Genomic DNA, 24,224 nt, shown 5'->3' on the forward strand with positions numbered 1-24,224 from the left:
ATAAACCGCTACTTGCAGTAGCGGTTTATCTGTATTGAAACACATGCGTAAACCGTTGGAGGCTTTACGTTAAATATGTGTTGTGTTCTTTACTGCTGATTTGCATTTGAGGTTCTAGCTAAATGAATTTTTTTTATTTGTGCAACTTTGTTGTCTTATGCCAAAAGCTAATTTAATGGCTAAAATGTAAAGATAATTTTTTAAATACATATTATTTGGTAAAATTTTATATTCTTATGAATTATTTTTATAAATTAAAAAAAAAATAAAATTACTAATACCTATCATAATAATTATACTTCTCTATAAAATAATAGAAAAAACGGCTAAATAAATCGTGCAGCCGTTTAATTTCACTCTATAATTCCCGTGCGAGATATATTAGTTGTGATTTTGTGTTATAATAATCATAATGATATCAACTTCATCTAGTTTTGGGATCTCCACGTCCTATTTTAAGGAACTAAATATGAGAAAAAGGGTTTGTGCTTAATCAATTTGCTTTTTACTTATGCAAATCATTGATAATGTTAAAAATACAAATGTTTTACTTGGACAAAGTTTCATGCTTGTCTCACCCGATAGCGATATTATGCAGCGGATGACGGCATATTTTATCGAAGCATTTGCTGATTGGATACTTAATATAGCGCGAATTCTATAGAGTCCTCAACTTAACTAGAATTGTTATGCTTTTTAAGAAATTCTTACTAGAAAGTTCTTTTGAGATTTTTTTGGAAAGTAGTATTTTTCTGTGTGACAAATCAAATTATCAAACTATCATTGAGTCGATGAAAGGTGAAAAGTGATTCAGATAATTGATCTTAATACTGTTGAAATTTTATTTTCCCATTACATTAGTTTTTGGCATAAGACAACAAAGTTGCACAAATAAAAAAAATCATTTAGCTAGAACTTCAAATGCAAATCAACAGCAAAGAATACAACCCATACTTAAAGTAAACCGTTGCTACCTCCAGCTGTTTACGTACGTATTCCAATACAATAAACCGCTACTGCAGTAGTGGTTTATGACCAACTCAAATCAAGCAAAAACCGCAGCAGGCTACAACAGTTTCCATGCTGCCACATTTCAACGTAATCCGTGGCTGGCAGCAGCGGATTCTGTGTTTCTGTAAACCGCTATTGCCAGTAGCGGTTTCTATAGATACGTAAAACAATGCATTTGCGTCTTTATTTTGGAAACAATGCATTTGCATAATTTTAAAGGTGTAACAATTTATTTACGTAAATTGCCCATCAATTATATTAACAAATCAGATTATATTTTTCAATTATTCTCACTTGGATGTATTCATTCTCAATTAGGTCTCACTTGGATGTGTTCGATTTTAATATTATACCCACTATTTGTGTTTAGATTCAATTATGTCCCTAAAAAAGTGAATTATGTAAATGTTGTAGAAATTAGTTTCAACATTTGATGAGCTATTTTTTGGAGTAGATCATCGATTCTATCCCAGACATTTGTATTCTAACTTCAAGAAGAGATTTTTAAAACCCAAACTAAAGCGCACAGATGTATAATTGATGGCAGGATAACATTGAATCACTTTTACAAACGTTAGGATACAAATAGAACGATTTAAACGTTAGGGACACAAATAGGATTTACCCCAAACGTTGGGGACAAAAACGATACTTTATTCTAATTAAAAAAACAAAATAATTACAAACACAGATTCTGTTGTTAAAGGCAATTTTATTTTTTATATTTACTGTATAATTATTATAATATATAAATATATAGCAATTGTAGAAATTTTATTTTTATTAGGCTTGTGAAAATAGAATATCTTTATACAAAACTTTTAACTAAATTAATTTATCAACTCAGATAATAATCAGAAACTTAATTAATAACACAAATTTTAAAAGAGAACAATTTTTACAATACTAATAGAAATACCCTAAAATTTAATAAATATGAATATTATTTAAAAATAATAAAGATAACCACCAAAACTATTTTAATATTTCCCAAACATAATGTTTTAAGTTTAATAATACATGACTTTATTAACATAATAAACTTAGGGTATTATATATTTAGTCTTCTTATCTAGAATAAATTGGATTTAGTTAACATGTGTTCTAATTTCTAAGGACACATGATAAGTTTGTTATTAGTGAAAAATTTTTATTAAAAATATAAATATTCAAATTTTCAATGTATTTGTTTTGACTTCATTAAATAAAAATTTTTCATTAATAATAAATTTATCATGTGCCCTAAAACACATGTTAGTTAAATCTATAAATTATCAATTGAACAATATGTCGTTAGAAAATTGCATTTAAGGCATAACAACTACAGAATCTATAAATAACAATATTAATAAAAATTTGATAGTCCAAGCAAACCAACTACTGTTACATTAGCGTTAAACCTCAAAATCCAAATTATAAAACAAATAATGTTAAAATTATTTTAAAATGATTTTTAGCACTTGGAATGTTAAGGGATTACGGGGTGTTGGAAAGTCGAGTATGGTGAAAGAATTAAAAAAGAAGCAAAAACTGAATATGTTAGGTTTGGTTGAAACTAAGATTCAAATTGTGACTAAGTTTGATATAGCTAATATTTGGGGGAGTGATGCTGTGGGGTGGGAGTTTGTAGGGTCGGAAGACTCATCCGGAGGTCTATTATTAATGTGGGTGAATTGCTGTTTAAAATGAATAACTGTTATAAAGGGAGAGATGGTTATGTATTGAAGGAGTCCTATCAAAAAATGAATTCAATTGTGCTTTCTGTTTAGTATATGGTGCTCATACTAAAGTGGAGAAACTGGCTGTGTGGGAGGAACTGAGCTTTTTAGCCGGGTTATGTCAAGTCCCGATGTGCTAAAGATTGAAGAGAGGAAAGATCAGAACAGATTAACAGCGTCTGCAGAAGATTTTAAGACTTGGGTCCAAGATATGCAATTAGTGGAACATATTCACCACTTGTTTCTTGGTTGTGAGTTTACCTGGCAGGTGTGGTGTGAATGGCTATCTGAATTTGGGAGGTTGTGGTATGTTCTGGGTTCACTAAAAGAGTACTTTGAGAGTTGGACGGGTGTCATTAGCAAGAAAGAGGAGCGCAACAAGTGGCTTATATGTTTTTTTTTTTTTTTTGCAGTCATGAAATGTTTGGCTTGAGAGAAATGGACGGATATTTAACAATAAGGAAGCAGGTGTTCAAGAGGTGTTTTACAAATCTTTGACCAATTATAGAGAGTGGCGTAGTGCGGATCTCTTCTGTTGTTGATGACAATGCCGAAGATAACAACAGGGATTCTGTTTATATTGTTTGTTGCTTTGTTATCTGAGTTTTTTGTCTGTCGCTCCACATTACTGTGTTGAGCTCATTTATTCAAAAAAAAAAGAAAGACAAATACACATCGAGAAAAAAATTTAAAGCATACACACAAACTAAGCTCCAAAATTTTGTTCACCAAATTTCCCTGCAACTTTAATAGTATTTAATTAGCTATCAGCACCAACTGAATTATTTCTCCATTATTGATCTTATTTTTATTTAGATATTTTTAACTTGATTAGTTTCTAAACTGTACTTTCATGTCTTTGTCAATCTATTACACTAAAGGTCCCAATCCTAAATGAAAGACCTTTTAATATTGAACATTATCAAGTTAATTTATGTTGCTTTAATTGATTTGAATATAATTTTAAACTATGGTCTGCAATTCCAATTGCAGCCATATTTTGAGAAGCACAATAAAAAATGGTTTAGCACTAGCAGCATTAAAAAACTTTTAAGATGGAAGCAAAACAGAAAAAGGAAGTTATCCCAGGTGCAGTTGCAAGATTAAAAAGCTAGAATTCAAAAATAAACATGCTATATCAGGTTCTTGTCTCAAACTTCATGTTTTCTATTTATAAATGATGAGATGCACACTTATCAAATCCAAATGGATATAGAATGAATAACCGGGAATGTGAACAAGTTAGATGAAGCTTCAGAAGTTGACACATACTTTAAATACAGGAAAGCAAATTGTTTTATATATGCAAATCAATATTAGTTCAATCAACGCTTGATTTTTTGTTACCCATGGATATTTGGACCTTGGATTAAAGAAACATTCACTTGCTCTATATGACGAAGAAAATCAATGACTTTGTTTTGTCAAAGTTAATCGCATTTGTAAAATGCGCCTCAGTTAGAGCCTTGCAGGCCTGCATGAACACAAAAAAATGTGAAGATGTTTGCAAAATAACTCTAGATATTTGATACAAAATACATTAGATGGCTACGTTAGCCCGTAGTTACTGCATAGTAAAATGAAAAGATTTAAAGATGATAATAACAGTGCAGGGAAGCTTAACAAGTAATTCTCTCGGAATAGAATTATGAATAGAATTTTATCGAAACGGACCCAAATATCAAAATGTAATAAATCAAAATTTGTATTAGCTTTATTAAAGTTTTGAGAAAATAAAAGTTTCTTTCGCTTAAAAAGATGACAAATATCATGAACCTCATCATGATGCATAAAAATAAAAGAAAAATGTCTATGTAAATGATTGAGTCTTTATCTAAAAAGATGTCCTAAACAAAAATGCATATATTTAAAAGTGTAATGAATGAGAATTGGATGGAATTTATAGAATATGTAGTTGATGGATTATTGATGAAGTTGCGTTCAAGGACATATTGTAACACCCTACCACACAGAGTCTTACGCTTAAGTCGTAAAGTAGAATTGACGAGATATTACGACCTCTAAAAGTAAAATATGTACATAAATATAGTTGAAAGAATTCATATTTTGGAGTCTTGAAGAATAAGCTAAACAAAAGCGAAAACAGAAAATCGTGTCACACTCGCAAGGTTAATCATAAAACGGATAGGTGGGAGAAAAAAAAGGCTAAAAATATAATATACAGATCAGAATTTCAAAACACGGATATTAAACTCCAGACTCGACCTGTGAAGCTAAGGCCAGCCTGAAACCTCTAAGAGGACAAAATACAAAATATACATGCGGAGATTCTATATACATATATACATAGCCTAAAACAAAATATAACAGCCCAAAAGACAGTTTTTCGCTTGTAAGGAGGGTCTCCAGACACTCAACGAGGTGCCTCTCGACCTGCATCTGAAAAACAATAGAATATATATAAAATGAGAACCGGAGGTTCTCAGCATGGTAAAGGTACCCACATAGTTAATATAAAAGGTCCCGGAAAAGCCAAAGGCATTCCTAGAACTCCGACACTCTAATTTCAACTTGAAGATCCAACTAAACTAGAAATTAAGTAAGTTATCTAAGGTGTTCAAGTTCTAAATATAACTTTAACTTAACACTTCACTTTCTGTCTCCTCCAATTTTTTGAATCACCGGTGGAACACCCCCCTCACACATCCGTCAAGAGGAGTCTCTTAGAAAACATACACATACAATTTAAGCAAGGAAAACACAGATAGAGGTGCAATTACAGCAAATAGAACAAGTAGCAAATAAGCAGAGTTAAGCAATTAAGCAAACCAAAACAATGTATACTCAAGCAAAACATACAAATGCATATGATGTATATCTGTTCTATGGCTGATGAGTCTCATCTGTCGGTTATATAGCCAACCCGACATGTCCTCGTAGTTAACCATTGGACAGTCCCTTTGTACGCGCATCCCCAAGCTCAAAAAAAATATCCATGGAGTCAAACTCCAAGCTCAAATATAATATTCCATGGAGTCAAACTCCAAACTTAATAATATAATATTTCAAAATCCATATATATATGCATGCCCATGGGAGAACCCGGGGAGTTAAAGTGTCCGATCCCATCTTGCGACAGAGGGTCAACAAATAGTCTCAAATATACAAGCCACATAATAATCTTTTTCTTTTTAAAATAACACTTCAAATCAAAATTCTAATTTTTATGGAAATTTCGGCAGTATCTCCTCTAAAACTCAAACTTATGCCATCCTTCAAGGGTCCCAACCACTAAACCAAACACATCTCAGTCATTCAAATCATTTCTAGTATCAAATTATTTCAAAATCAAATAAATTCCAATATTAAAACTTTTTCCAAAACCAACCAATTTCAATAGCAAATTATTTACAAAAACTGAACCACACATCATATACTATATACACAATCCATTAATAATTCATTCAGTTCATTCCTATCTTAATGTCTTCTAGCCTAAGTTTTCATGTGATATTAAATATTAACTACGAAAAACCAAAAACATACCTTGGCCGATTCCTCTCTAAGCTCGGAACACCTCAAAAATCTCTCCTTTCACAAGCTCCAACCTTCCAAACGTCAATTCCTCAAGCCTAATTATCCGGATTTCATTCTGAACCACCCGATTGAACGTCAAACCAACCAGAACACAATCTATTTCACACAATATCACTATAATAATCATAGGATTCACTAACTCAATGATTCATAAGGGTTTAACAGTTTTTTACCTTACCCACAGATTAATTGGATAAAACCCAATGATGTTCTACTGCAAGAGTTCACCTAAACTATCAAAATCATTCGATTCCTCAATACCCAAACTCTAAAATCTCGAAATTGAGGAGGGAAAGAATTGGGTGAGAAATGCAAATTTTTTACCATTTTCTTTGGATATAATTGAAGAGAATTCCAAGACGAACGCGTGGCCACTAATGACTCGTCAATCAGAACTCTGGATTGAACGTTATGGACGTTAGAATTTTTGGAAGGGAGAGTTAGGAATTTTGTTACACTAATCTTCTCTTCTGAACGGGTTTGCAGTAATGAAGAAGATGAAGATCCGTTTTAGGTGTTTTATAGGTTGGACTTTGGGTCAGTTTGGGTTTGGTCCAATCGGCTCGGTCCGTTGGCCTAGTTTTGGGCTAAAATCTTTAAAATTAGTGTCAAAATTTATATTTTTAATATTTCTACTCCTCTAAATTATAAAAAATTAATTTTCTAATCTCTTTGAATAATAATTAATATATTGGCTAATTATTTATTAATTTCACAGGGTTTACACATATAATTTCTCTCTCATTCTACCCAAACTAATCGTCCTCAAATTGTTGGCATGTAAAGTGCAAAAAAAAAAAAAGATAAAAAAAAAGTTAGTACACATTTAAGTACGGAAATAATTTTTGAGATGGAGATAATATTGAAATTGAAATAAGGTAAATAAAGAACATAATGAAAAATTAAGAATGGTGAAAATTGAACAATATTTTTATAAAAAGTAGTAATGTGAGAGTCATTTAATATAAACAATAATAGGAGAAATTTGTGTTGGTAAAAGAGCCACAATACGAGTAGAGCTTTGAGGAAGAGCCACCGCCACGTCCCGTGTTGGTGGAAGAGAAGCCATGACCGTGGCCAAATAGAGGGCGCTGAGAGTCAACAGCAGTAGCAATGGAGCATGGATCATCGAGAAATCTAGCTGCAGCTTGTAATTGTCATTCATGTTGGATCACAAGAACAAAAACACGAGTTACTGCCGGCAATGGGTCAAGAAGAAGGAGATGAAACCTAACCATAGAGAACTGTTCGTCTAGCCCCTTAAGGAAGCGAATAATGAAATCTTAAGTTCTATATGTTTTTGCTGAACAACTGCATGTAGGAAGAGGGAGTGAATTTTCAAAATCCTCCCAAAAAAGTCTTCAATGAGATATGAAATTTGGTAACAGAGAGAGTGCCTTATTTTAGCACATAGATTTCTTCTCGCAATTATGTAATACTGAGCAGGTCACTTTGAGAAAATCCTTTTTTTAATTCCGTCCAAACAGAGAAGGCAATGGACAAGTAGATGACGCTCTATGTAATAGAAAGGGACAAAAAATAGAAGAGTCAGGATAGAACCAAGTTATTGTCGTGCTCCCTAGAAAAAAGAGGATCAGCAGGTAAGGGATAAGGTATAGAATCATTTAGAAAATCTTGTTTATTTTTGAAAATTATAGGCATGGTGAAGGATCGACACCATAAGTGATAATTGCTTCCAGAAAGACAGGTGTGACTAGGACTGATGTAGGACTAGGATGAATATAAGAAGGGTGTGTAAAAACTGATTTATGTAACTTGATAGCTTTTGCTGAAATTTTGATGTATGCGTACACAAAAGACCCTATGTGTATGTGAGGATTGGGTTCTGCCCAACATCCTCGCGTACGCGAACAGTGCATGCGTACGCGACTTTGGCATTTTCACATCCTGTGTACGCGAAAACATGCATGCATACACGAAGATTTCGTTCTGTCAACACACTCGCGTACGCATTAGGTGGTTGCGTACGAGAGTTTGCCAAAGCTTGACGCCATGCGTACGCGGACACATACATGCATACGCGAGAATTCCCTGTTTTTCAAAAAGTGTATTTTTGAGTTTTAAACCATTCCTTTACCTTTTCAAACCCTTGTAACAACCTTTTAAGACCCGATAATTAGTTTTTAGGCTGTGGAGTAAGGATAAACATGTTGAATAAGTCAAATTAATATTAAGGTTGTAAAGTGAAGAATTGTAACTGATGAAGTGCTGAAATATTGAATGTGATGTGAATGATGGCTGTATCGATGATGATTGATGATTGATTGAATTATATGGCATATGCACTTCTATTATCTGAGATATGAGTTTTTCTGGGTAGACGCAGTGGCTTCCACCACTTGCTCCAGGTTTAGACTCAATACTCTGTTAATCATCTGTTGCAAAATGTGACCGGCTACTTTAACTTCCCGAATTCTCCCATGGGCAATTTGAGCTTGGGGTTCTCCCTGTGGATATTTTTTATCTTGGGGATGCGCGCACAGAGGGACCGTCTAAAGTTTGCTACCGAACATGTCGGGTTTGGCTATTTAACCGACAGATGAGACTCATCAGCCATAGGACAAGCATGCATCATATACATTTGTATGTTTTGCTTGAGTGTGCATTATTTTAGTTTGCCTAACTGCTTAACTATAATTATCTGCTACTTGCTCTACTTGTTGTATCTGTACCCTTATCTGTATTTTCTTTGTTTGATTTGTATGTGTATCTGAGAGACCCCTCATATGGTGGAGGCGTGATGAGAGTTGTTCCACCCGGTGATTAGGAAGTTTGAAGCAGACAGAAAGTGAAGAGTTAGTTTAGAAGCTAGAATTCTCTTAGATAGACTACCAAACTTTCTGGCTTAGCATAAATTTTAAGTTTAATCTGAGTTTCGGAGTTCTAGAAATGCCTCTGATTTTTCCGAGACCTTATATATTATCTATGTGAGAACCTTTACCATACTGAGAACCCCGGTTCTCATTCCATACATATTCTGCTGTTTTTCATATGCAGGTCGAGAGGCACATCGCTAAGTATTCTAGAGACCTTCCGGAAGCGAAAAACTATACTCTTGGGATTTAGTATTTTGCTGCTAGTTGTATTTATATGTATATGTATTCTCCGCCCTGTATATTTTGTGTAAGTCCCTCCTAGAGGTTGACAATGGAGAAACAGGTGTTCATATTATGTGTATCCGTACGAGTGCGATGCGATTTTTTTTTCTGTTACGCTTTTGCTTAGCTACTTCTTCAAGGCTCCTAGTTATAATTTCTTTCAAATATATTTATATATGTCTTTTCTTTTTGAGGTCGTAATACATCGCCATCTCTACTTTACGACTTAAACATAAGGCTCTGTGTGGTTGGGTATTACAAAAGATCTGCCCAAGAAGAAACAATAGCCTCTTAAAGATCGCTGAGTGTCAGAACATCCGAACCAATCAAAGTCACTAAAGCCGAGAATCTGAACTTCTGGGAAAGAAAATTCCTTTTCCGCGGCTACTCTTTAAGTAACTCAAAACTCACTTTGCGGCTTGAAGATGAGACCGAGTAGGAAACGCCAATAAATTGACTTAATTGTTGTGTTGCAATACATGATGTCTAGTCTCGAAGTGTAAGATATATGAGGTGACCAACCAAACGTCGATAGACAAAGGGATCCGAGAGAAGGGGGTTGTCATCCTGATGAAGTTTTGTAGCACTATTCATGGGAATAGAAGCTAGTTTGGCGCCTAACAAGCCAGAGTATTCTAAAAGTTCATGACAAAATTTTCTTTGAGAGAGAAAAATTCTTTTTTTCTGATTGAGCAACTTCGATACCCAAAAATATTTCAAAGAATCCAAATCTTTAATTTTGAAATGCTGGTTCAAAATTGTTTTAACAACAACAGGTTCAGAAATAGAATTTTCAGTTATAACCAAGGTTCAAAAAACCGGACCGATCATCAAACCGCTCTAGTTACTGGTTCACTGGTTTACTGGTCTAACCGGTCCAACCGGTAGTTCAACCGAAAAAACCGTTTTAGAATAGAATAATAAATAAATTATAAATAAATACCCTAAAATATAATTATAGTCTATATAAATCTTAAAATATCTTCGAAATTTAAAACACTACATAAAATATCATCAACTAAATACATATGATCTTATCAAAATCCAAACTCAAAAGTTAAATAGTAATAAAAGCATATCTAAATATTAAATCCCAACATCATGGTTTATCAATCATCAAAATCCGCAAGAACTCTGAAGACCAAGCGGTGCAGTGATCTCTGAAGAGCAGGATCTCTTTCAAATCCAATATCCTCTATCTCTTCTGCTCACAAAGTTAATTCCTTAAGAAGTAATACGGTTCCAATCTTTGCTTCGGTGCGGTGTTTCCACTTGGCACGAACTCTTTAATGTTATTATCATAACCCAATTGAAAGATTTGTAGATTAGGAATTTTGTGGAGGAAGCAGTATAGAGTCTGGTCATGATGTCTCTGCCATGTGTGCAAGTGAAGTTGTTTCAAAGAGGTAAAGCGGTACTTGCGTGTGTTGCTCATTAACCACTCTACTCCTTTAGAGTCAATAGTCAGATGCTCAAAGTTGGACATTACCTATATACATCAATTTATACAACTCATTATCAAATAAACTCCAATTACACCTATCAATTAATACACTTTGCAAGTGGCTTGTTTAGATCCATTGCAATTAGGAGTGCTGCCATCTAAAATGCTGGTTTGGAATTTCTTAAAGAGTATATGTATGTGTATTCTAATCTTTGAAAGAGAAAATTTGTGTGCATACATAAAAATAGCCACAGCAATGAACATTAACAATTCTGCCTACACAATGAACATTAACAATTCTGCCTACACAATGAATATTAATAATTCTGCCTACAGCAATTCAGCCAGTCAACAATTATGCAAAACCGAGTAAGTTTCCAGCATTAACAAAGTACAAAACAGAGTAACAAATATCAGCTTATTTAGCAAAGGAACGAACAGAAATTGAGCAACAAATTTCAGCTTATTTACAAAATAGAGTAACAAATTTGAGCAGAGGAACGAACAAAAATTGAGCAACAAACAGAAATTGAGCAACAAACATAAATTGAGTTACAAAATAGAAGAACAGCCAGTTAATTTTTAGATTATTTATTTCTCGTGCTAACCAACAAACAGAAATTGAGCAGAGGAACGAAGAAGGAAGAAGATGAACAGAGGAAGTTCACAGAGGAAGTTCATAGAAATTGAACAGATACTCGAAGTTCACAGAGGAAGTTCACAGAAAATTAAACATAAATCTAAGGTCACAGAGCCACAGAGGAAGTTCACACAGTATCAATTTCATGTTTCTTATACTAAAGAAGATGAGCAGAGGCGAAGAACAAAGAAGATGAGCAGAGGACGAGTCACTCACCTGGGGTCGATGGAGGGCTACTGGTGTTGACTGTTGAGGACTGCGCGACGATGAAGACGATGAGAGGGCTACTGCCTGTTGGTGTTGAGAAGATGAAGATGATGGAGATGGAAGGCTACTGGGCAGGGAACCAAGCGACGATGGAGGGTTACTGGGGCTGAGGACCAGGAGACGGCGGTGGCGCTGACGACCTGAGACCGCGGCGACAAAGGAGGGCGACTGGGCGGCTAGGGTTCAGGGTGGCTAGTGTTCACTCATTCTCACTGTGAGATGATTCAGATGAATCATGCATGAATGGGGTCGGGGGAAGAGGGGGTGGGGTGCTCCACGAGCGGGTCGGGTCGGGTTAATTTTTTGTTTTTTTAAAAAAACTATAAAACGTCGTCGTTCAGCAGAACCGGCCGGTCACCAGTTTGGCCCAACCAGCCGGTTTTTGGCCAGTTCACCGGTTCTTCAGCGGTTCTTCTTAAGGCGGTTTTTAGAGGAGGACCAGACCGTTTGCATTGCCAGTTCGCGGTTAAACTGGTCGAACCGGCCGGTCCGGTACGGTTTTCAGAATCTTGGTTATAACAATATCATCAACATAAACTAGAAGAATAGAGATTTCAGCACTAATAAATTTAACAAACAAACTATAATAAGAAATAATCTGTTGGTATCCATGAGATAGTAAAAGACTGGAGAGTTTCTCATACCACATGTAACTAGATTGTCGTAAACCGTATAGAGATTTCAACAATTTGCAACATTGATTTCGGAGAGTTGCCACAATTTCAGGGGTAGAGGCATATAAACATCTTCTGAGAGATCACTATGTAAGAAAGAATTATTGACATCTAGTTGGTGTATGAGTCAGTACTTCATGGTTGCCAAAGTCAGGACTAATCTGATAGTGGCAGGCTTGACAACAAGAGAAAATGTCTCTAAAAAATCAACACCTTCAGTCTGAGTGAATACCTTAGCCATAAGACGTGTTTTATATCCATCAATGGAACCATCTGGCTTACGTTTGATTCGGTAAACTCACATGCAGTCAATCGACTTGATACTTGCAGGACAATCAATAAGATACCAAATTTTGTTCAATTCAAGAGCATCCAATTCATCTTTCATGGCATTACGCCAACTAGAATGATTGTTGGCATCTTTGAAAGACTTTGACTCAATCTCATATTGCAGAGACAAAAGATAGGTTTTATAAGCAGGAAAAATATAAGAAAAATACATAACAGAAGAAATTGGATAAAGACACATTGAGAAAGAGAAATTTGCGCATGTGAGAGAAGAATTACAAACATAATCGAAAAGGTAAGTTGATGGTTGGCGAGGTCGGTGATGATGGGCCTGATAGAGAAAAGGTTCTGGAGGGAGATGATGGTGTTGTGTTGGATGTAGAGGATTGAGATGTCTTGGCTTAGTGAGGCTTCGGTGAAGACTAAAGAAAGAATGGGAGATATTAGTGATGTAGGTGAAGATGAAATATTAGAATGGATGGGTTAGTGGAAATGAGGTGTGGGTCAATAGGAATAGGTTCTGACTCAAAAAGAAGACTACCTGGATTTTGTTTTTGAGGTATGTTTGATGATGTTGGAGTGGGTGTATGGAATTGGACATTTTTAGTGACTAAGGATAAGATTATTTCATAAAAAATCACATTTCTAAAAATCTCGATTCTTTTATCTTCTAAAACATAAATAATATATCCTTTAAAACCATGTTGAAAACTAATAAACACAACCTTTTTTGCTCTTGGAATAAATTTTAATCTATTTGCCATTAGAGTAGAAATAAAACATAAGCATCCAAAAACTTTAAGGTCATGATAATTTGGTGGATGATTAAAAACAAACCTCAAATGGTGTTTTAGAATTTATCACTGAAGATAAAATCTATTAAGCAAATAAACAGCATGATTAATGGCACAAGACCAAAAAGATTATGGTAAATTAAATTGAAACATAAGAGCACGAGATATATTCAAAATATGTTGATACTTATGTTCTATCTTTTCATTTTGTTGAGGAGTTTCAACACAACTATTTTGATGAATAATGTCATTTGAAACATAAAAATCATGTAAAATGAATTCTAGTTTATTATCAGAACGGATATTTTTTACTTTAGAGTTGAATTGTGTGTCAACTAAATTAATAAAATTATTTACATAATTTTGCACTTCTCTTTTTTATTTTAATAAAATAACCAATGTAAAGTGACTAAAGTCATCAATAATAGTTAAAAAATATCTATTATATATTATTAATTTTACAATCAAATGTGTCACATGTCATTCTCTCATTGCAATTGAAATCAAAATTTTTCCGCCAAAATTAAAGAGTTCTCTTCAGTCTCCACCTTCCCATCTCTCTTTCTTTATCTCTCTTATTTCTTCACTCATTCTATTTCTCTTGTTCTTATAGAGTTATATTCACTCTATTTCTTTTATATATCATTATCAATAACTAATTATAAATTTAAGTCATAAATAATGGGAATCACATTTCTAAAAGTGATGAAGAAACCTAATTGATCATTTAAAAAAGAAACGCTGAAGCTAAGAATCCTTCTTTTGTTACATTAATAAAAATAAGACCTTGAAATATTGAAATATTGGCATGCAATGAAAGTCAGAGTAAAAAAAATATAAAATAGGATAAAAGATCTTTTTTGTCTTTGAAGTTTGTTAAAAATTTTAAAAATACCCTTAGATTTTATTTTATTTCAACTTTGTTCTACAAATTTTCGATTTGCGTCAAATTTACTCTTAACGACTAATTTTTCAAAAAAAAAATTATGACCAATTCAGGAATAATTTCACAAGAACAATCTTTAACACAAGCAAATTAAACATATTTATCATGCATTATTGTTGGATTAATCTTAAATTTTTTAAAATTTAGTTGCTAGTAGTATATTTGATGCAAATCGAAATCTTTTGGAACAAAATTAAAACAAAATAAAATTTAAGAATATCTTTAAAACTTTTGACAAACTTCAGAAATAAAAAATATACTTTACCCTATAAAATAAAAAAACACACCTAAAGAAACATAACATTTCTCCTTCAATATTCATAGTGTAACTTCTTGAGACGATAAGAAATTGAAATATCAGTTGATTATATTCACCTATAATGTTTTGTTCTTTCTCTTCTTCATGCACATATCTACCAGTTAAGTAGTTACGTAACCATATTAAATATTCATCCTCTATTGTTGTGAAGTTTTTTTTCTCTCACATAACTCAAAAATAAACCCTTTTTTTGAGTGATTCTATTGATTTTCATCACTAAAATTGCTAAAGCCTCCCTAGACAATGAAGTAGCAGAGCATGCAAAGAAGAACAACAATTTGGTATTGGCCCTTGAAATGCTACCTCCTATAGCATTCAATTGCAAAGAGCTATTCCTTCCAAAACCTGTATGGGTTAGAATAGATCCATTGGAAGAGGTTCTTGAAAGAAAAATGATAGTTTGTGTAAATTATGGATAGTTTTGATTCATTCTGGTTAGAACTTGAATCAGCACTTGTATATAACTTTCCATAGAATAATAGAAATGACATTTTTGTTTTGAACAATTTTTCTCACTAGAGTTTGGTTTAAGAGTAAAAGAAAGAAGAAAATAATAGTTAATGGTTAAATTTTTTTTTTTTTATTTATAACTATACATTTATCAGACTAAACTGACTACATTACATCTTTTTGGTGCAACTCTTTCCAATACTTTGAAGTTCACATCTTTTCAAGATCAACAATGCATTCATAGTTCTTGGTAACTCCAATGGTCTTGCCTTGGTTATTGGTACATATTCTATTCATAATCACAATGCCTACCTGGTCTCTGGTTCTCGACACTTGAGAACCACTGATCTGCTTCTGCAACGCCTTTTAACACCGCTATTATTTCAGCAAATTTGGATCTATCATCCAGTCACAACCCCCCACCAACCAAAACACACAAAAAATGCAGTAATAAATTTTATAACATTAAGAATCTAAGATTCATTCTATAATCATATATCCACAATAATTAAAAACAAAAAAGAGCATGATTATACCCTTCGAAAGATCAAATGTATATCTCCTGCAATTATTTGTGAAAAGGGATATTTTAAAGAAATTAAATCCATAAATTGATTTATGCAGTACACACCACACAATAAATAGTACATGAACAACCAAATTTCATTATGAAGCTAAGATTGATTCTCAAAGTTTATAGCAGCATCAACCATATTCTATGTTGTTTGAGATTAATTCATTTTATGTTTATTTGTCTAATCTGAAGAGTGATTTTTGTGAAAGTAGCTATTATTCACTTCCATCTAAAACTGAATCTGAAGCTTATAATCCAATGGTGGGTTCAACTAGAAACCAAATAAGCTGACAAAATATTAAATCAAGTGTCTCGCAATTATTTCAAAGGGACAAACTGAAATCCAAATACAAAGGAAAATTCATACTAGAGATCTTCAATATTGTCTGTGCCAAAAGAAATTGTATTAGCATTCAAAAATATTCTACAAGAACAAATGCAATTTCAATCTGTACAACATTGTTTCACTTTTAATTCTTTATTCTAACCCCAGTTATCACAATGCAGAGAAGATTTAGAAAATACCAAAGAAATAGGTGTAGAAGTAGTTGTACTAGGCATTAGAATCACCAAATCTTTCATGACAGGTGTAGCTGATAACAGACAACAAAACTCCAAACCATGTTTTAATAATAAAAGCTTTTCAACATGATTTTAAACAAGAACAATGTAATAATCCCTATATAGGATTTTTCAACAAGAAATAATGAAATAATTCAATTAAGCATTTATTGCTAAGTAACATTAGTTATGAAAATGAACAAGGGTTTTAAGATAACATTAATTACAACTGTACATTAATTATGGAAATGAACATAATGTACATATTTTCAATTGATTTTTAAGAATTAAAGCCGAGTAACATTAATTATGAAAATGAACAAAGCTTTTAAGATAATTCATATTTGAACCAAATTAGCCAAATTCCTAGAAATTCCTTCTTGCACAGCCTTTTTTATTTGAAACATCAAGCGTAATCACAGACTTAGTATACAGGTTTCTTCACCTATGATCAGATTTTGAAAAATAACAAAAATGTTGAAATTGTTAACAAAAAAATGGGGTCATGCATTTAGTAGATGTATTTGTTTCAAAGATGGCAGTGAAAATCATGCATATATGTCATTAATCTTGCCACTGCATGTCTTTTAGAAGAATTCTAAGAAGATTCAGTCAAATAAAGCACAGTTGCTCATCAGACCAATCATGAGCTCTGAATTACTATCAAGAAATCTTAAGCACTAACCCACCAGTTACAACTAGGAATATCCGCCGAAACAGGATGCATGATAGCCATGGTAACAAAGACTCAAAAATCAGCCAATAACACATTTTCAAAATTAATTCAATAACAGTGAGATAACCAAAATCAAGGTGATAGTGAGTTCATGGCATTTCCCAAATCCTCCAACCCAATAGATATAAAATTTACCAAGTTCTGTACAAATTTTGACAACAGAAAATTTATTAATTTGAGTTGATTTATTTCTCCTTAGTGTCTTTTCAATAAGCCTCTAGCAATCATTTCATGAAGATGTTTCAGCGCTTGATCATTTTCACCTTTTTCCAACAGAGCACGAATAGTTGTTTCGTAAGTTACAGCATCCGGAGAGCAACCATTGTCTTCCATTTCCAACTTTAAGGCCAATGCTTCATGAAGTAGGCCCTCTTTGCAGAGCCCATTGATCATAACATTGTATATCCTTGTGTTTAGGTGATAGCCTTTAATGGAAAGATCTTGAAAAATCTTTTTTGCATTTTTAAGTCTTCCACTTTTGCACAGGCCATCTATAAGTATGGAGTATGTAAATATATCTGGATCAATGCCACTCTCTTTCATTTGATTGAATAGCATAAGTGCCTTGTCATGTTGTTTGATTTTGAACAAAGCATCCATCAAAGAACTGTAAGTGACTATATCAGCGGGTAGACCTCGATCATGCATCTTTTCAAGAAGCTCCAAGGCACAAAGGATTCTCCTTGATTTTCCCAAGCCATCAATTAGAGTACTGTAAGTTACCGTGTTAGGAACCAAGTTCTTGCGACGCAACTCTTCAAAGAGATTCAAAGCGTCATCAATCATTTTACTCTTACAAAAGCCATTAATCATGATATTGTAACTCCGAACATTAGGAAATGCTCTACTCTCGGCCATTGTGTTGAATACATATTTTGCCTTATTTACCTGATTAACCAAACAATATCCATCCATTAAGCTGTTATAAGTAACCACATTTGGTTTCACACCATGTTTTGTCATCACAGCCAACACATTCTTAGCATCTTTGATCTTTCCTTCCTTGCATAGCCCATCGATCAAAATACTAAAGGTACTAACATCTGGAGTAATGTTTCTAAGCACCATATCACTTAACAAATCAATGGCTTCCTTATATTGACCCACAAGACACAATCCAAAAATGAGAGAACTGTATGTGATAACATTAGGAGAAATTCTCTTAGCAAGCATTTCAGAAAATAAATGAAAAGCCCGACTTACAAGTGTATCCTTGCAGAGGCTATCAATAATTGCGCTGTACATGAAGACATCAGGAGCAATCCCATACTGAGGGATCCTTCTCAACACTTGAATAGCAGCTGATGTGTGTCCGGTCTTGCAGAGCCCATTGATCAAAGTCCCATAAGTGACTTGGTCGAAGTGAAATCCATGAGCCAGCACTCTGTCATGAAAGCGCACTGCTTTTTCAACACTACCACAGAGACAGAGACCTTTAACGAGTGTATTCAATGTTACCGTATTAGGTTGATAATCCATTCTGAAAATCTTGGCCAATACAGAGAAAGCAAGCGTCATACGACCCATGCTGCAACAACAATTAATTACGATGCTCAAAGTAAATAAGTCGGGAGCGATTCCTCTGGCTTGCAATTGCCGAAAAAGGGAAATGGCAGTAGGGAAATGGTTGGTCTTGGCAAGAGACCCCAAAATCTTGTTAAATTGGATTATTGATGGAGGGCGACGCATAGAGAGCATGCGAGTGAAGGAATGAACAGCTTCATCAACTTCACGAAGGGATGGGGGCTCAGAATGAGAGTGAAGGGATGAAGAGGAAGGGAAGGAAACAAAATTAGGGATTCGGAGAAGAGAATACCTAAAAATGAAAGTAATCCTTGAGGTTGAGGAAGACAACATTTTAGTGATTCCCACTTTTGTTAAGTCTGAGGCAGTACAGCTCTCTGGTCCAAGACGTAGACGACTAAACGTTGCTATCTCTGCGGAAATAGAACCCAATTTTTATCTGGTATGTGTAAGAGGGTATAACAACTTTGTATACCGCACTAGATGTGTTACATTTATATAAATTATTACATTTTATTATAAAAAAAATAAAAATTTAATATAAAAAAATATTAATAAATATTTTTTATTTATTAAAATAAATAATATACTATCAAAAAATAATTTTCTTCAGTTATTTGTTATAATAAGGGTTAAGTACGATTTTGGTTCCTATAATTTAGACCAAAAATTTTATTCATCCCTAATCTTTTTTGTATTTAAATTCGTCCATAAGGTTCAACTTAATTTTAAAATCATCATTTTTACCTAAATTTTAAAATTCTATACCAAAATAAACAAAAGAAGAAGGTATTTTGGTATTATAAAATAAATAAAAGAAAAAAAAATATAGAGAGAGGGGGAACATGGAAAGAAGAAGCTGGCGACAACGCCGGCAGGTAGATGTTGCCAGTCGCCGTTTCTTCCTCATGGTGGTGTTCGAGTCCTTCGGTGGTAGCGGAAGGCTTATCCACACCGGGCAACTAGTTTGCATAACCTTAGTGAGCCCAACGAAATTGGAGCGTTCTTGTGATTCTGATTCATCTACTTTTATGAACAACACAGTCTCAGTGCTCGGTAACCAGTAACCATATTGAAGTTCTTGACCGATTAATGGAACGCAGGAACCCGATTTATTGTACTTAAATCCGAATCCCAAGCAGTTGGGGTTTGTTTTGCAGGTGGGGCTTTGCAGACAGAGAAATTCTGGTGGCCGATTTGGTTCATGGTGCTGCCATTGCTGGAGACTGTGTAGTTCATGTAATTAAGCCAAATGAAGTTAGTGTTATTGGAGAGTGGTTTCTTCCATGTGCAACTATGATCGGAACATCGTTGTTAGGGTGAATCCGGTGGGGCAAACACAAGAAGTGATAGTGACACTCAAATCATCACTTGGAGTGATAAGTGGTACTTTCTAGGTTGGGCTTTTGATAAATGGTGGCATTGGAGTCCTTCGGTGGTAGCGGCAGGATGAAGAAGAAGAAAAAGAATAAGAGAAACCAGGTATTTTGGTGAAGAAGGGTTGTTTGAGAAGGGTATTTTGGTCCGAATAACGATTTTAAAATCAAGTTGAACCTTAGGGACGAATTCGAATGCAAAAAAAGGTTGGAGACAAATAAAATTTTCGGCCTAAACCATAGGGACCAAAATCGTAATTAACCCTTATAATAATTGTTTGAGGATAATAATATTATTATATTTTATTTTATGTTTATTAAAAGTAATAAATAATATAATTATTAATAAATAATATTTTTACTTAAAAATTTAAACTAGTAAAAAAAGTTATATTAAAATAATATTTTAAATTGTAAAATAAAATTATAAAATAATTAAATTTTATTTGATATTATTTGATAAATAATTAGATTATTATATTTATAATTTATTAACTAACTATTTTTGTTAAAAATATTATTATATAATCTAAATTTTTATTAAAATATTTGTGAAATTTAATTTCTCGACTTTATATAATCTAACTTTTTATTTAATTATTGTTAGTTAATTTATTGACGAAAACATTATTACATCTCAAAATATTTTTCAATACAAATATCAGTTTTTATAGTTGCATTAGCTTCTGTAACACCCTACCACACAGAACTTTACACCTAGGATGTAAAACAGAGGTGGTGTGGTATTACGACCTTTAAAATAAAGTATATAATAATAATAACAAAGGATAAAATATACTAGGAGTCTTGAAAAACGGTAAAACAATTTATCACAAAATAAAAAGCGCAACGCTTAAAGAATAGAATTACTTGCTAGCTAAGAAACCAAAAAGTTAAAAATATGGATAAACGAAAGAGCGAAAAGAGAGTCAAGAATACAGTGAAACTAGCTCCTGACTCAGCCTGCGAAGCCAAGGCTGACCGGAGAATATATACATATATATACATAAGTGTCTCAAATACACAAAATACAAAAAAAGGACCCTAGCCTCTCTTGTAACCTCTATGAGGAACAAAATAATCAAATATCTTGGAGAGCAAGCTAAGTACATATATACATATATAATTAAACAGAAAACCCAAAATATCCCAGACTACTCCACTTCAGGAAATCCAGACGCCTAGCGAGAAGCCTCTCGACCTGTATCTGAAAATAACAACACAGTATGGGGTGAGAACCGAAGGTTCTTAGCATGGTAAAAGTGTCATGCGTATAATAAATAAGGTCCTGGGAATGCCAGAGGCAATCCTAGAGCTCCGTTATCACAATTACAAAACTTAATTTCTAAGTAAAAGCCATAGATAGGGGTAGGTATTCTAAGTACACTATAATCACTTGCCTTAAACCTAACACTTAACCAATTCACCATTCCTCCGTCCCTCTGTCTTCCATAATTCAGCAGAGACAAACAACCAATCAAATTCACGCACAAGTAATAAGCAGATAGTGCAAATAGCAAGAATAGCAGGTTGCAGGATATAAATATTCAATTAGGCAATCTCAAATAATGCATAGCAATCAAAACAAACAAATGCATATGATGCATGCCTGTCCTATGGCTGATGAGGCTCATCTGTCGGTTATCCAGCCAACCCGACAAGTCCGAAAACTTTAGACTGTCTCCCGTTGCGCATCCCCATAAGTCTATGCATAGATTTAACATTCATATATCATTCAAATTACTCACTGGGGGATATCCATACCCGGGAATTTATACGTGTCCGGTCACCCTTACGACGTAGGGTCAACAGAGTATCGAGATTCGACCTGGAACACGTGGTGGCGAACCACGGTTCTGTTGGCCAGGGAAACGCGTATCTCATATATCATTCATAAGCCATTTCATATTTATAATCATTATTTAATCATTCATCAAAGCCTTGGCATCATAACTTCACTTACATTCACATCTCTTCCTTATAATTCATCATATTTTACCTCTTTCTTCATTCCTAAGTTACCCCAACTCCTATCTTCCACTAATTACCAAGCTCACTAGTAAAATCTAGGGTTAACAGGGCAAAAATAGGGGGTTTAGGGGTTCAAAACCACGTTCAGATCATAAAAACATGGGTGCTGGTAAAACAGAGTGTGTGCGTACACACAGGTGTGTGCGTGCGCACAACTCGGAAAGAAAGCAGATCGTGTGCGTGCGCACGAGTGCGTGCGTGTGCACACATCACTTGGTGTGCAAGCGCCTTGCCTGTGCTAGCGCCACCAACAGAAGGCCCATCTTGGCATGTGCATGCGCACAGGGGCGTGCGTACGCACACTTTATAGAAAATACCAGGTATGCGTGCGCACAGAGACGTGCATACGCACAGGTGGATTTTCACTTCTATTGGGTGTGTGCGCACGGCTTTGTGCGTGGGCACACATCAAAAAACCTGGTTCTGCTGCAACTTACAAAAATTCAGTTTTTGCACCAATTTTTCGACGTCCATAATTTCCTCTACAAAATTTGGTTTTCTGTAAACTTTATATCGATCTCAAGCTTGTTAAACCCTCTTTAATTTAAAACAAACCTCATCTTTTTTCAAAATTTGTAGAGCAAGATATGGACTGCCGAAGTTCGTCAAAATTCACATTTTACCAAAAATACCCCAAACCCCATTTTTCACCAATTTCTCATTCTCTACTCACAAACCTGCAAATTTACAACACAACAAATCTTATTCCATCATCACCAACCACTAGCACATCAATGTCCATACCATTCCATAAAATCCACACAATGATTCCAATATATCAACATATATCACATATATCAATTCTTCATTAATAATTACAAGAACACTTACTCAATACCAACAACTCATACTCATTAATGCCAAGCATCTCATATCCATTAATTCCAACACAAGCCTAATCATCAATTTACCATCAACATTACAAAACTAATCATTTAATGCATAAAACCAATTCAACTTATTCTATAGTTCTCTAGCCTAAGTTTTCACACAACCTTACATATTAAACGTGCGAAACCTAAACCATACCTTGGCCGATTTCCACGTAGTTTTTTTCCAAGGCAACCCACTAGGCAGGATTGCAAGCTTCAATACCAAAATTTCAGCATCTAGTTTCCAACTCAAAGCTTCCAATTAAGCTTCCAACATTCCCAATTAGCTTCATACCATATATATACACCTCACATATATCATATCATGAATACCCATACATACACACTTAATTTTCAACACACATAACCAAGAAATCCAATAGGGTTTGAGAGTTCTCACCTCACCAACGGAGAATTGGGACAATACTCGGCAAGTCCACCAAGTTAATTTGATCCTAAACACCGAAATTACACAAAATTTCAACACAAAAGCCCAAGAAATTTGAAACTGGAAATGGGAGAATTGAGGAAGAAAATGTGACTTCTTACCTTAAAATATTATGGGCTTTGTAGAGCTCGACGCCGCGGACATGTGCCGCAGAAGACTCGTCAATTAGAGTTCCGCATTGAAAGTTACGTGGATTTGAAATTTAAATTGAATTTGGGGTTAGGATTTGATGGTTTCCCCTCCCTTCAGCGTGTTCTTCAACTTGCTGGGGAAATAAGAGCTGAGCCTTGCCTTATATACTTGGGCCTTGGGCCCAATACGGGACCGGTTTGGCCCGTTTGGCTCAATTTTGAGCCAAATTTTTTAAAATTAATGTCAAAATTCTTATTTTAATGAGTTCTATTCCATTTTAATATTAAATTTACGTTTTTAATTTTCTTAATTAAAATTTAATTTATTGACTAATTATTTACTGATTTTACGGGGTTTACAGCCTCCACACTATAGCATTATTCATGCATAAAGATTTTTTTTCCTTACGGTAAATATATAGAAAAAATTAACAAATAAGACAAATTTATAAAAATAAACTTGTTACGTGTAACCTACGTTATACATATTAAATAAAGTCGAAAAATTAAATTTTATAAATATTTTAAGAAACAATCAAATTATATAATAATATTTTTAACAAAGTAGTTAGTTAATTATTTTGAAGATAATAATCTAATTATTTGTCAAGTAATATAAAATAAAATTTAATTATTTTATATTTTTATATTGAAATTTAAAATATCATTTTAATATAATTTTTTAATATTATAAAAATTTTATTGTATAATAATTAATTTAATAAATAAAAAATACTTATATT

At 33.7% G+C, this 24,224-nt stretch overlaps 2 protein-coding genes across 9 annotated transcripts in view; both read right to left on the reverse strand.

Moving 5' to 3' along the window:
• The window catches only part of LOC107641105 (pentatricopeptide repeat-containing protein At3g22470, mitochondrial-like), a gene marked incomplete at its 3' end in the record, with an annotated part of 32,777 nt that extends 14,035 nt beyond the window's left edge, over positions 1-18,742 (reverse strand). The window contains exons 1-2 of the mRNA XM_016344611.2: positions 18,716-18,742; positions 9,653-9,658 (exon numbers count right to left, since the gene is read on the reverse strand). The remainder of the gene's footprint in view (positions 1-9,652; positions 9,659-18,715) is intronic.
• The window catches only part of LOC107644127 (pentatricopeptide repeat-containing protein At1g62930, chloroplastic), a 49,245-nt gene that overhangs the window by 15,565 nt on the left and 9,456 nt on the right, over positions 1-24,224 (reverse strand). For 2 of the 8 annotated variants that reach the window (XM_021102755.1, XM_021102752.1), the window contains one exon: positions 16,949-18,532. The exons of 4 other annotated variants lie outside the window; for them this stretch is intronic. In XM_021102755.1, coding sequence (XP_020958414.1) covers positions 17,295-18,532 — 1,238 coding nt within the window. In that variant the 3' untranslated portion in view covers positions 16,949-17,294. Of the gene's footprint in view, positions 1-16,948; positions 18,827-18,915; positions 19,067-24,224 lie in introns of those variants that run through there. 2 more of the 8 variants (XM_021102756.1, XM_021102754.1) reach the window with 2 other exon arrangements.

The sequence above is a fragment of the Arachis ipaensis genome, chromosome B05 (assembly GCF_000816755.2).
Source record: "Arachis ipaensis cultivar K30076 chromosome B05, Araip1.1, whole genome shotgun sequence".
NCBI lineage: Eukaryota > Viridiplantae > Streptophyta > Magnoliopsida > Fabales > Fabaceae > Arachis > Arachis ipaensis.